General features: G+C 47.0%; 2 protein-coding genes across 3 annotated transcripts in view; one reads left to right on the top strand and one right to left on the bottom strand.

Annotated features, from left to right (window-relative positions):
• Positions 1 to 4,841, top strand: part of LOC130115895 (SH2B adapter protein 2) — a 10,157-nt gene extending 5,316 nt beyond the window's left edge. Inside the window, 5 exon segments of the mRNA XM_056283753.1 lie at positions 1,186 to 1,247; positions 1,955 to 2,154; positions 3,229 to 3,315; positions 3,317 to 3,407; positions 4,362 to 4,841. Coding sequence (XP_056139728.1) covers positions 1,186 to 1,247; positions 1,955 to 2,154; positions 3,229 to 3,315; positions 3,317 to 3,407; positions 4,362 to 4,699 — 778 coding nt within the window. The 3' untranslated portion in view covers positions 4,700 to 4,841.
• A 3,121-nt stretch (positions 4,842 to 7,962) lies between these two features.
• Positions 7,963 to 13,649, bottom strand: dnajc30b (DnaJ (Hsp40) homolog, subfamily C, member 30b). 2 transcript variants are annotated; one of them, XM_056283859.1, is made up of 3 exons: positions 12,630 to 13,649; positions 9,123 to 9,193; positions 7,963 to 8,308 (listed from the first exon to the last, which is right to left on the bottom strand). In XM_056283859.1, the coding sequence occupies exons 1-2, from the start codon at positions 13,615 to 13,617 to the stop codon at positions 9,159 to 9,161; spliced, it is 1,023 nt and encodes a 340-aa protein (XP_056139834.1). In that variant the 5' UTR covers positions 13,618 to 13,649; the 3' UTR covers positions 7,963 to 8,308; positions 9,123 to 9,158. The 2 variants fall into 2 exon arrangements, with proteins under 2 accessions (XP_056139834.1, XP_056139833.1); XM_056283858.1 differs by lacking the exons at positions 7,963 to 8,308; positions 9,123 to 9,193 and having other exon boundaries at positions 11,275 to 13,649.
• Positions 13,650 to 13,832: the final 183 nt, after the last annotated feature.

Raw genomic sequence — 13,832 nt, forward strand, 5'->3', positions numbered from 1 at the left:
CCGTGCCTGGAAAACCTCCAAAGGAAGGCGCCCAGGAGGCATCCTCATCAGATGCCCAAACCACCTCAACTGGCTCCTTTCGACGCAAAGGAGCAGCGGCTCTACTCCGAGCTCCCTCCGGATGTCCGAGCTCCTCACCTTATCTCTAAGGCTGAGCTCAGACACCCTACGGAGGAAACTCATTTCAGCCGCTTGTGTCCGCCACCTCTTTCGGTCACTACCCAAAGCTCATGACCACGGGTGAGGGCTGGAACCAAGACTGACTGGTAAATTGAGAGCTTTGCCTTCCGGCTCAGCTCCCTCTTCACCACAACGGTCCAGTACAACGTCTGCATTACTGCTGATGCTGCACCAATCTGCCTGTCAATCTCCCGCTCCATCCTACCCTCACTCGTGAACAAGACCCCGAGATACTTGCACTCCTTCACTCGAGGCAACAGCTCATCCCCCAACCCAGTTTCAGATCGCAACCCCGCAACATATTCATGTGCAACGGTCACACTGCACTCTTATTCCTCGACAGAAAAAGAAATCTGGCAAGGGCTAGTTTTATACGGCCGCTCTCGAGGAAAAATATACTCGCACATCTGACAAATAACATTTAGTCTGATTTAATGACTTCCTGGACAACCGCCTTATTTCCTCCTCTGAAATCACCCCAATCATTGCTGCCGTGATAAATTATTTGCAAGTGGAGCTTTGAAAGTTAACAGCTGCATATATCGGGGGAAATTATGTAAGTCGTTTTTATTATTTAAAGCTGAAATCTGGGGTTTTTCCTCCATTAATAAATAGTTCATTTGTCCGCCTGGACGACGGAGTCAGGTTATATAACCCGACCGCCGTCTTCGCCATGGCTGGGGACACTCTCTCCATATGCTGCTATTGAAACGTTTTGGCCGGGTAGGACAAAAACCGGCGCGGCGGCAAACACATTGGGAAAAGGACTGAAACGGGATGATGGTGGGACAATGCCTCTGTTAGACACGATATTACAGAAAAAACAGTGTTCCCATATGGTCTGACGTAGGTTGAAATGAGTCTTATGCAGGTTTAATGAGAGAGCCAATCAGCAATGTCTTTAATCAGGAAGTGGAGGAGCTTTGGCCTACACATACTTGAAATGGCCTACAGGAGCTCGGCTGAAAGCGTTTTATCATCCGACATAACCGCGTCCTGAGACAGCTTGAGCGTAAAGAGCAAAAACAAGCTCTCCAAAACTGTTAACATTGCGGAGAAGGTGATCGGCAAGTCACCAAAACAACTTTGCGGCATACGTGACATTGCTGTACACAGGAAGGCTAAACACACACAGACGCTTCACACCCACGACACACAAGGGTTTGAGCTGCTCCCATCTGGCCGTCGACTCAGGGTCCCAAGGGCCAGCCGGAACATATACAGGAAGTACTTTACTCCCTACGCCATACAGACGCTGGACACAGACTGACTGCATCAGGGAACACTGTTATTGTATAAGAGTTGCTCTCTGGTCTATACAACCATTTGTTGCTGTCAGACCATTTGCACTAATTTATGTTGTAGATTTTGGATGTTTGGTTTGTTGTGCTTTGTGTAGCGTATGTACTTTTGCTGTACATTGGGGGAAGCCAAAGACAAATTTCCCATGAGGGGGACAAAATCAATCAATCAATCAATCAATCAATCAATCAATCAATCAATCAGTTAGATTGCCTTTGTAAGCTTTGGTCATACAACGCCATTTTTATAAGTGTGGGAACTGTTTGTCGCTCAGCTGGCGGCAAACAAGTGACACCAGCTGCTACACCTTTTTTGTCATTCTTGCTAGCAGAGGGAGAAACAGAAAGGTGAAATTACATATTTCTGCTTAAGTATTGCAATACATATTGGAAACAAGCAAACAAACAAACAAACAAACAAAACAAATTGACTTTTTTTTGCTGATTTGTTGCGTTTAAATGGTTTGTCCCAGGTGGCGATGGCGTGAAAGATTCAGACGGGGACGCCAGCCTGTCCGGGTACCCCTGGTTCCACGGCACTCTGTCCCGCGTGCGCGCGGCTCAGCTGGTGCTTGCAGGCGGGGCAAGGAGCCACGGGCTGTTCGTGATTCGCCAGAGTGAGACAAGGCCGGGCGAGTATGTCCTCACCTTCAACTTCCAGGGCAAAGCCAAGGTAAGTAAGGCCGAGCAGGACCACCGCTGTGATATATTTTTTGGGTTTGGCACCAACTTCAACAGCGGCACGGCGGCGCAGCGGTTAGCGCTGTCGCCTCACAGCAAGAAGGTCCTGGGTTCGAACCCCGGGGTTGTCCCGCCTTGAGGTCGTCCCAGGTCGTCCTCTGTGTGGAGTTTGCCTGTTCTCCTCGTGTCTGTGGTGGGTTTGCTCCTGGTGCTCCGGTTTCCCCCATCATCAAAAAGACATGCACGTATGGCCGAGTGGAATAAACCGCCGTTCTTGCAGTCTAGACCGAGGCAGGGCGAGACGGACTGGAGTTGGTCCCCGGGGTGCTGCACGGCGGCTGCCCACTGCTCCTAGCTACACAGCTAGGATGGGCTAAATGCAGAGCGTGATTTCCCTACAGGGCTTGTTCAAGTATATCAAAACTGCCTATTAGCCAAGTCCCACAAATGACGGCGTGAGAGACCGCTTGGTGTTACCGCTCTGTTTGTATACAGATGAATCTCTGTTTACGTCCGTAAGCGCTGCTCTGCGAGAGCATGAGAATCTGTTCGGCTTGCCGAGGCCTCGAGGCTGCAGCTCCCGCAGCCCAGGTCGACGCACACCCAGGAGGAACTGCAGTAATATCACACCGTTTGTCCCCTTGTGTAACTTGATGCCGCGACATCACATCCTGTCGGCCTGCGGCGCTGAGGGAGGCCGGGCTGCAGCCCCCGTTTCCTCCTCCTGCATCAGCCTTGACATTCTGCAACACTCATCCTGCAGCCAGACACCTCTCAGATAATACACGGCATGTCTTGTTCCCCCTCTCTGTCTCTGTCTGTCTGTCTGTCTGTCTGTCTGTCTGTCTGTCTGTCTGTCTGTCTCTCTCTGCTTGTCTGTCGTTGCCATGTATTTCTGATCGTCTGTCTTCCTGCCTCTGAATCCCCCCCCCCCCCCCGCCCCTTTCGTCACCCACTGTCCCTCCCTATACATCGATTTGTACCGGAATCACATGCCTATTCCTCCCCCTTCTGTTTCCTCCTTATTACCCCTCTGCAACCCCCCCCCCCACCCTCTCCCTCTTAGCACCTGCGTCTGTCAGTGAACGAGAACGGGCAATGCCACGTGCACCACCTGTGGTTCCACACCGTGTCCGACATGCTAAGACACTTGCCACGCCCACCCCATCCCACTGGAGTCCGGCGGCTCTGCTGACATCACGCTACGCTCCTACGTGCAGGTGCAGAGATGCAGCACCACCGCAGGTACTCAACACAGCACACATGCCGTCTCACGCGTACCGGATCTGAGCCACGTCGCCGTCTGGCGCTAGCGAGTACATGGCCCCTTCCCGAAAAAAAGCATATGAAAGGTTTACGATTCGCTGTAGATTTATAGGCAGAGCGAGGACTCACCACACAAAGCAACATTTCAGCAGCCCACTTTCGAGCCACATAAAGTGTCCCGCAGCGTTAAAACTTGCCGCCCCGGGCCACCGAGGGGTATCGGAGGGCGACAAGTGAGTTGAAAGGTGCTGAAGGTTTGCAGAGGCTTGTCCTCGGGGTGAGCAGGCAAAGCTGAAACTCGATGAACCTGACCTGCTCCCCCCCCTCCCCTTCCTTCCCCGCTGAAACTGCGCCCCCCCCCCCCCAAGCACACCCTCCTCTCTCCTGGCACAGGATGAATGCCCTCCTGTGCAAGAGAGCCGGGGAGAGACGGGCAGAGTGAGGGGGCGATTATACCACAAAAGTTTTGCATGCAGGCCTAGACTCTGGTCCCAACCCACCCTGGCCGTCACAAAGAGCCCCTCTGTCTCCCCCCCCCCCCCCCCCACACACACATACACACACAGGGATACACTCACTTGTGTGCAGTAACACCGCGTCGGGATTTATTTCTTAGTGTAAAAGACTTTATTGATGCTCTGGGCAGGCATGTCTTTGGCAGCAGTGTTGTTGGTGTTATTGCCCACCAAGTGAAAGGATAATACAGGGGGGCCACACCGCCTGTGTTTACATGTTCCTCCACAGAGGGGCCTTTTACCAACCGGCGTTCGCGCACAAACCGACATGGGATAATCAACAGTGCAAATCATTTCTTACCCATAATCCTTATTTTCTGCCCTGTTTTTAATTTTTTTTCTTAATGGGGCAGTTTCCTCATTTGCCTGTGTCTCTTCTGTCCTCCTCTACATAACCTCCCCCCTCTACATATTACAGACGTGATCGTGCCTCAAGTCCCTGCCCCGCCCAGAGACGCAGGCTGCTGGACTGATGCAGCCCAACCGGGCCTCCACCTCCCGGGTGTTGCACCGCCCGCGGGGCCCCCTCCTGACGCCCCTCTCTCCTCCAGCTCCTCCTCCTCGCCCACTGCCCTCACATCCCTCTCCCGCAGTGACCCGGGCACTGGGGGAGGGGGAGGCGGGGGAGGGCTGCAGAGCCGGAGCAACAGTTCGGAGCGTCTGCTGGAGGCCTCTGGCGGTGTGTCGGAGGACTACCATGACAGCGACGGGACGCGCAGGACCAGGGCCGTGGAGAACCAGTACTCTTTCTACTAGAGGCCGTATCAGGACCCAGACCGGGTGTTGGATCATTGAAGATGCTGAAATGTGAGGGACGTATGCCCCAAAAGGAAAAAGGCTTGATGAGTGACAAGGGGAACTCCGCTGCTGATGGAAAGGGTCCAAGTCACTGGATCACTTTTTGTTCAGATGTTTTGGTCTTGTGTTTTGTCTTTTATTCTGGGCAGTGTCCTGGTTCTCTAAAACGGGCGGGAGGTGAGCTCGCACGCTGAATTTGTCCCGACTCGCTCAGCAGTGTGTCCTCTCTGGTAATCCGTTGGGGCTTCTTTGCCAAGTTCAATCTCATCCGTCAAGGATATGAGGAAATGGGCGACATAATCCGGTGTGTTAGTCGAAAAGAGAAACAGAGGGCTGTGGAAAGAGGAGGGAGAGGGCCAGATGGAGTGAGCGATGAGGGATTGACAGGGAGAGACGGATGTAAGTGGAGAAAATGAAAGGAAGTCATCCGGCAGAGTCATATGGCTTTGATTCACCTCACCAGAGAACTTCCTGCCCACCCCTACCCACAATTCCCAGGGAGAGAAGCTTCTGTCACCGCCCTGCGAAAGGATCAAGAGCTGAAATGACCCCGAAGAGCCAGTCCCCTCCCATCAGAGCTCCTCCAAGCCCCAGAGAGCATCCCCTTAATGTTTGTTAAGCTGCTCTGAGTCCGTCCCGGATATCCTCACTACCCCCGAGGAGCGCCCCTACCAAGTCTCGCTCCCAGTCGGCTCGGCACCAACATCAGTGCAGCGATCACGAGTGTGCTCGTATGAGCGTGGAAGTATTTTTCTTAACATGTACAACCTAAAGGTCTTAGTGCCTGCCAATTACCCCCAACTTCAGCTTTTGTTTATAGCGACAGGAAAACTGGTGTCTATGATGATGATGATGATGATGATGATGATGATGATGATGGTGGTGGTGGTGGGGGTGGCGAGAAGGAAGATGTGCACACGCACCCAAATACACAGAACACAGCTAGGCTGCCCCATTTTTATGGGGCATAATCCTCGCAGACAAATCAGTTGCAGGTTATTAGTTTAGTCTCTGCTTGATAAATACTGTAAGCGCATATCTGCATATTCAAAAAGGTTTGGCTCACAGTTTCAATGATGGGGGGGGCAAACAAAGATGGGTCATACGTAGTGTAACAACTTGGTACCTAAATTCAGGATGGGGGATAACCCATTTACAGGAATGCTGACTCTAATGCGGATTCGGCTCTATCTACAAGTTCGAGGCATATCCAGGCGGCAGCACGTTCCCGTTCCTCTGGCAACCCGGATTATTTGTAGGGCCGTGTGACGTCGCGGAGGAACAGAACACATTTTTCTAGTGATCGGTGTGCTAGGGTAGTGTTTTCTAAAACATGGTTCTTGAGGTCCCTCCATCTGATGCTGGCTTTATACTAAAGGTTGTCCTATCACTTGCCCAAAGAACAGGTCCTCCTTGGATGGAGGAGTTGACTTCGAAGAGATAATGCCTTGATGAGGTTGTTATACCAAACCCAGCGTTGTGGGCGGAGGGATTTGACGACTTGAGGTGATAAGGTTGTTATACCAAACCCAGCGTTGTGGGCGGAGGGATTTGACGACTTGAGGTGATAAGGTTGTTATACCAAACCCAGCGTTGTGGGCGGAGGGATTTGACGATTTGAGGCGGGCACTCGCGCGGTGCTTTCTGAGCTCAGCAGCATTGTCTTTGCGCATGCTCAATAATCCAGGCGAGGAAATCAGAGAAAGTTGGATCAGTTCATCTGGACACAGCGTTTACTGAGAGAAACGTGTACGTGACCTCTACGTGACCTCTACAGTCTCAGCTGACTGCAGGTACTCCCCCCCCCCCCCCCATGCACACACAAACAACACAGTGGCGTAACGACCGAAACCAACGATCGGTTTCATATTGTAATGTGCATGGAGAAGTAGACACGTTAGCCCTTGGCTAACACGTCGGACCCTTTAGTCGACTGGTTAACGCTGTGGCCCGTGGTGCGGGAGAGCCGGGTTCGCGTCCCGGCTGCGGCGGTTCTCGGGCTGCCCCCCTAATCCGCTGCAATAGGCAAATTGGCGTGACCATTAACTAGAGTTTCAACGGCCGTGTGTACTCTTCACAGAGATGGGGGAATGGTAACATCACAGCATTGCAAGATGGTGACAGATACACTCTTAGCCTCCCCCCCCCCCAACCCCTCACCCCTCGGTTCAGGGGTGGTCGTTCCCTCTTCTTCAGATGTATCCTGAACTGATTCAGCTTTCAGTGGTTGGCAGCATTGGGGCTGGGCGTTGCTTGTTCGGTCTACAGGTCAGTTCTGCAGCGTCACAGCAGTGACGTATCACCGCTACACAGTCACGCCGGGAAGGACGAACGTGGCTTTTCTGATATGTTTTATACCCAAACAGTATTGAAGTGAAAAGTGCTGCCTAGTGAGAATTCCTACAACGGTGAAACACTCCATACTGAATTTTGTATCCATACTACCATTGTTTTTTTTCTTCTTTTTTTTAATAACTTGACCTTGTAATGGTTTTAAGTCATTTGACAGACACAAAACGCATCACCTCCACACGTCCACCGGGACTACATGTGTACACAGTTGTTTAAAGGCAGACTTGGTCCTAGTTCTCATTGCATCTGCTGTCACACAAGCTACTCGTCTACCAGTCCACACAGTGCAAGCATGCGTCTCTTCAGACTGACGGCACGTTTGTCAAACTGGAATAAACGGATTGAACGTGCTTCTGTCTTTGCCGGTACGGCCATTTAGTTTTGGCTGCAAGTTTCTATTAGCAGCCTCGTGGTACTAACAAGGGAGAGGCAGCTCGTGAAGGTACACGTGCCAATTTGAATCCTTTTTTTTTTTTTGGCCGTTGTTAATGACGTTTTCCCTTCCAAGTTGTATTTCCGTACAATTTCTTAAGTATGCTCAGTGAAACTTGTGTGTCACGAGACCCCGTATCACATATCACAGATTAGTCACGTGTGCATTTATTTTCTTAAGACTTCTTCGAGGCGAACTTCCTGTTGTCCGGCTGAGTTTCCAGGAGTCTGTGCACTTTTGTACAAAGTGATGTACTTGACATACTACTTTATATTTCTGTGAATAAAATTGTGAAGAAACGGTCACGAGTCTCTTTCCTCATTGGATGTGAACGAGGCACACACTGAGTGGCCAGGGAGGTCAACACTCTGCACATGGAGCAAGTTAAAGACAGACATGACTTGAAAAGGACAAGCTTTTTCCTTTCTTTCTTTTTTATTAACACAGTGGATATTCATTTAAGGTAGCCATTATATTGTTTGCTTCCAGAGTCAGTCTTTTTTCTTTTTTAAATGACATGTTTAAATTCTACATATAACAAACACATAAAACAAAAGAAAGAGGGGGAAATAAAAGTAAAGAGAATGAAAATGAAATATTCATCCATCCATTATCCATAATTAAATTAATATTCATAATAAAATAATATCCATCCAAAATTAAAATTAAATAAATACAATTAAATACATAAAGGGAGGGGAGTCCTTGGGGTTCCCTGTAAGTTCTTCTATCAAGCAGCGTTCCTCCTCCCCATCAGTGAGGGGAAATAACGACACAGCTCTCTGTGGAATATGCAGAAGTTTGGCTGCGTTTTCTTTTCAGGGATTTGTTCTTATGTAGAAAGAACTTTCCAAGAATAATAACTGTGTTCATTTCCAAATCGTGCGTTCCATCTTTCACAAGCACACTAAAAATCACACCCTCTTGTTGTAGTTCAGAGAAATTCTCAGATTTGGGAAACAATCAGTAGTGCAGATCTCCCCAAAAGGCACCAGCAAACTGACATTCATAAAACACATGTTCTGTTGTTTCATTGTGGTCACTGCAAAATGAGCAGCTGTTCCAGTCTAAAGTTTAGACTGGATTTGGTTCAGACTCTAAACCAAATCCATGTCTTAGACGTTCTCCAGAAGGATATATTCCTCCACTGAGAAGTTTAAAGTGCGCTTCCTTTACTTTTGGTGCAACTGGAAACTCAAATGATTTTTGTTGTCAACTTTTCAGCTTCATCTTTAGACAGATGTTGTAAAATTGAGTTTATGTTTGATGAAAATGGATATAATTCTTTGACAGAGACTCTCCGGATTGTGATGTTGGGCAAGTTTAGACCAATGAGATCACGTCCATTCACCAAAAGTTCAGGAAGGTGCGGATCTACATTACTTTGGTACAAGTAATAAGACATTACGGTTACAGAGTGTGGGGTTGCTTTGATAGCAGCATCACATTGTTTTCAGTCATTTAAATTAAATTTTGAGCAAAAAATCCTCATACGATAAAACGTTTCCTGTACTTTCCATCAAGTGCATTACAGTCCATACTCCTTTCTCAAGCCAATTTTTAAAAAACAAGGATTTATTTCTAAATACCACATACCTGCAGTTCCACAATGGAGTGGTATGGGGACTGAAGTTATGCTTGTAGATCATTTTCCAATACAGTAATATCTGTTGATGAAACGTGGATAATTTGACAGGGAGTTTTGAGGTCATAATCACATCTCAGAGGAAGGTTGATGCCTCCAAGCTTCATAAAACTTCGGCTTGGGATATGGAACCATAAGCTATTTTCATTTTTCACAAAGGACCTTAACCAATTCAGTTTGTCTGTTACCATTAATACGTTCAATCTCAATGGCTTTTAGCCCGCCTCCCTCATAATCTTTAACCATAACTCCTTTTCTAATATAGTGTGCTTTTCTTTTCCAGATATAATGAAAGTTGACCTGGTTTATTTGCTTTCATTGCATTTTTGGGGCGTGACATCGAGTAAGCCGGGTAAACGAATCTTGAAATGCACCCCATTTATGTGGGGAAAAAATTCGGCCAACAATAGAGACATCTCTTTGGGACCAAAATTCAGATAAGATTTACATTTCTCTAGATTATTCCAAATGTTGAGATCATCGAGTGTGTTCTCCTTTGTAACGTGTATCCCTAAGTATTTAACAGCTGATTTAACAGGGATATTATGAATTGTTGTCAGAGGAGAGTTAGGAATTGGAAGTAATTCACATTTTTTAAGGGTTAATCTTAAACCAGACGCCGTAGAGAAGAAATCGATTGTATTGAGTCAGTCAGGATTACTAACTTACTTCTAATGTGTCCCAGCCGCTGCTGGTGTCCTTCTATTCCTGCTCTATAGAAAGCATACTCACTTACGGCATCCTAGTGTGATAGGCCAGTCGCACTGTGGCTTACAAGAAAGCTCTGCAGAGTGATTAAGTTAGCACAGGAGACCACTGTCACACAGCCAGCTTCACTTTCCTGTGCTGACGTCGCCTCGCTTGTGTTGTGTCAACTCTTAGATGTACGTCGCGTTGGAGAAAAGCGTCTGCTAAATGAAATTGTAATTGTAATTGAGGACGTATACAGAGCCCGCTGCCTACGTCGGACCACAAACATAATCAAGTATTCGTCTCACCCAGGCAACCACCTTTTCACTCTGCTGCCCTTTGGGAGGCACTATAGGCCTTTCAAGACCCGTACTTCCAGACTTTTGAACAGTTTGGACCCAAGTGTCGTTAAAGAACTGAACTCTGTTAATCAACTAAGGTTGCAATAATATCCTGGAACTGTGCAATAACACCTGTACATTTTGGCATGTGCAATAAAATATGCTGACTCGGGTCAGTGCAATACAGACTATTTATCTAGTGTAATAGATATTACACTTGTTTTTACACTTATGCATACATTATATTTTGATTGTGCTGCAAATGTGTGTCTATTTGTATTTTGTCTATTTGTTTATTTAAAAAAATTTTTTTAAATCTTGTTTGTATCACTGGGGAGTTGCACTTAATTATGCTGTACAGCTGTGCAATGACAAATAAAGGCATTGATTCATTCATACGTGGTTGGAAAGTTTCAACTTTCATCTGGTTAGCTTGACACGCTAAAGTAGCTCCACTTCCATCTTAGAAACGCTCATGTGTCAAGGGGATGTTGTTTTTACTGAGATAGTGGATCTCAACACTTGTGAATTATCATAAAGTTTGACGTCAGAAGTGGGATTCGAACCCACACGCAGCGCCTTAGACAGCTCGGCCATCCTGACGTACACCAGTGTAAAAGGAAGTTACAGCAAACAAGACAGCTCGGAGATGGGACTCGGTACAAATATTAGACGATGATTCCAACGTCCAGTATCATTTTCACTATTAATGAACGACCTCAGTTGGTGTCTTGGTTGAACCCTTTACCCCGCCTCAAGTGAGCAAGATTCAAATGCATGAGTAGCGAGTGATACTTGGTGCATTAACCCCGCCAAAGCTTTCAGAAATGAACTGGTGTAGACAAAAAAACAAAAAACAAACAAACAAAAAAAGTTTCAGTTCTGCCCAACTGGAAACATCAGTGTGTTTGATTTGGAAGCCCCCTAGAGGTCAGATTTTGTAACTGAAAGATGTATGACTAACAAAAGAAAGAAAAAAAGTGCATCTCAATTTTCTGGTATAGCGAACACATTGATTGCGAAGCCTAAACCTAAATAAAAATGAGGAATCATAAAACTAAAAAGTCTGGTATATTTTATTTGTTCAGATGTAGACTGTTTCGCACAAAAATACATTTTGCTGATATGTATTGACCATAACGTGGCATATATGTTTGAACATGAGAGCTATGTTCTACGTTACAGCCTGTGTGTGGGGGAAAATTAGGAGTTTTGCGTTCTTCAGCATGAGTAGTGCAATTTCCTTGCAGTTTTTCTGCAGCTTTTCCACATGAGCTTATGAATGGACACCCATAAATACTTCTCTGGATTTGCCTGTACAATAATAGCAGCAGACGAAAACAGTAAGGTTTTCAAAGAGTTACCTCTAAAATAAATAATTGGCCACAGGAGGCTGTCTGGGAGGTTGAGAAGGCAGGGGCTGTGTATTTTCCAGGTGGAGGGGTATGATGCAAAAATGCACGGGTAGAAAATGTACTGTAAGAGCAAACAACCTTACTTTTTCATACTTTTCAACAAAAACCTGAGAAGGAATACCCTGCCAATCCTCTAGTTTGGTTTATACCACTCCTAATTGTCTTAGATTTCTTGATGTTACCGACTCCAATTTGTTTTTCATTTCTGCTGGAAACTGTAACTTCTTGCCACGAGGACCCAGGTATGTACTTACTCAACTGTTACAACATACTGCTATGGCTGTTACACAGTAGTGTCATTCCCAAACAAGAGAAAGAGTGCTTATGTACAATCATTTCTTTAATACTCTGATCTTGAATAAACTATTAATATTTTTGAAAACTATACATCTGGGTACCATTGTGAAAACAAGATTAGGTGCAGATTATAAAGTTTTGCCAGCCTTACAGCAGCAGCTTCTCAAACTCTACAGCAAACAGTTCAAATTGAGGACATCAGAGTCCTGTTCATCTTATGTGTTGAGAATTTCTGATTCTGATAGTGTATATTTTACATGTACAGCTATTATCGTAAAACAAAATGTGCAATACTTGCAAAGAAGTTGACAGAAAGGCTCTTTCAACAGCCAGACCCCACTCTCCAATCCTAAATACTCCATTTTCCTTGACCACCTGGCCCCCTGAGAGTTGTAGCCTGCACCCTCTGTAATTTGTGATATTGGGCAATACAAATAAAATTGACTTGGCTTGACCCTCTGGGGGACGAGACCTCTTTCTGCCTTTATGTCGGGGTCTCATCTTCAGGGCTTAAATAGACTAAAAATGATAATTCCTCCAGTCGCCAGCAACATCCAAACAGTCATCTCCACCATTTTACTGCGCTTCCATTTTCTGAAGTTCTCCTGCCTTTTCTTCTGCTCCGCCTCCCTTCTCATCCTTATCGCCTTCTCTCTTTGCAGCTGTTCTCCATAGTGGCCATGGAAGAAAGCGTCAAAATCAAACACGGGCTTACCACTAGTTTGGGAGAAAGCTCTGGCTCTTTGCTGCTGCTGCTGTGATGCTGAGGTTCTGCTGGTGGTCTCCTTGGAGGATGGTCTTCCAGCCCCCTGAATATCTGACTGGCTCAGGATGCCACGGTCATACTTTCTCCTCAGGCTGACGTTGCCCAATACAGTGTAGGCCTCACTGATCTCAGAGAAGCGCTGTGTGGCCTCCTCACTGTCTGGGTTCTTGTCAGGGTGGAAGATAAAGGACTGTTTGTAGTAGGCTGTCTTTATCTGAGACTGGGTGGCAGCGGGAGACACCCTAAGGATGTCATAATAGGCTTTCCCGCGCCTGTGCAGCGGAGGAGTGTCATTTGTGCTGTTGTTACTTCTCCAGCTGTAGCATCTTTTTGTGGTTGAGGATTGGAGGGCATTAGGGTATAGTTTCAACCACTTCATTCTCAGTCCATTACCTGAGCATTCTAATCCTTGCTCTGCTATAGTTACGATAACGGTGCTGAAGTCTCTGATCCGCTGGGGTGATGTGTAAGACTCGGGGTGAAACTTCGCTGCCAGTACAAAACGTGTTTTGCTCAGGCACGTCTTCCTGCCAACCATCACATTGACTCGGAGAGGCTGCACTTCCGGTGACAGGTACAGAAGCGTCATGCGAGTTTGCGCGTCCGCGCCGTTTTTAACAAGTTTGCTAATGGGCTGTGCATGGCGATCCAGTGAAACAATACCCAGAGACGTGGTATATGGCAATTTTTCCTTTTCTTCTCGACTTACTATTTTTGTACATTTGGAAAGTTTCGGAGCATGACGATCGCCTTCCCTTCCCCTGATTCCTGACACCGGCGGGTGTTCATTTGCGCCATAGCTCCTCTCTTTGGCCCCATTGCGGCTCGCCGCTCCGGATAAGGTACAGTTTGGCAACAGAGACCCATTACTTTCGCTTTTCCTAAGAGAAGAAAGCCTGTAAACTCTGCTCCCGAGTCTCTGCCTGACCTCTGCCATACCTCCGTGGCGAAGACAGCGGCGACCTGTCCGGTGAGGGGGAAAAAAAACGGCTTCAACATCCGTCGACGTCACAGATAAAGGACCAACAAACGGCGACGTCAACCGGAAGTAAATATCACAGCCGACCAATCATTTTAAGGAAGGCGGGGCTCCGCAAGCACATACGTTGACTGTTGTAATAAAGATTATACAATTCAATTCACTCGGACAGA

This window comes from Lampris incognitus, chromosome 7 (assembly GCF_029633865.1).
Source record: "Lampris incognitus isolate fLamInc1 chromosome 7, fLamInc1.hap2, whole genome shotgun sequence".
NCBI classification, from domain to species: Eukaryota; Metazoa; Chordata; class Actinopteri; order Lampriformes; family Lampridae; genus Lampris; species Lampris incognitus.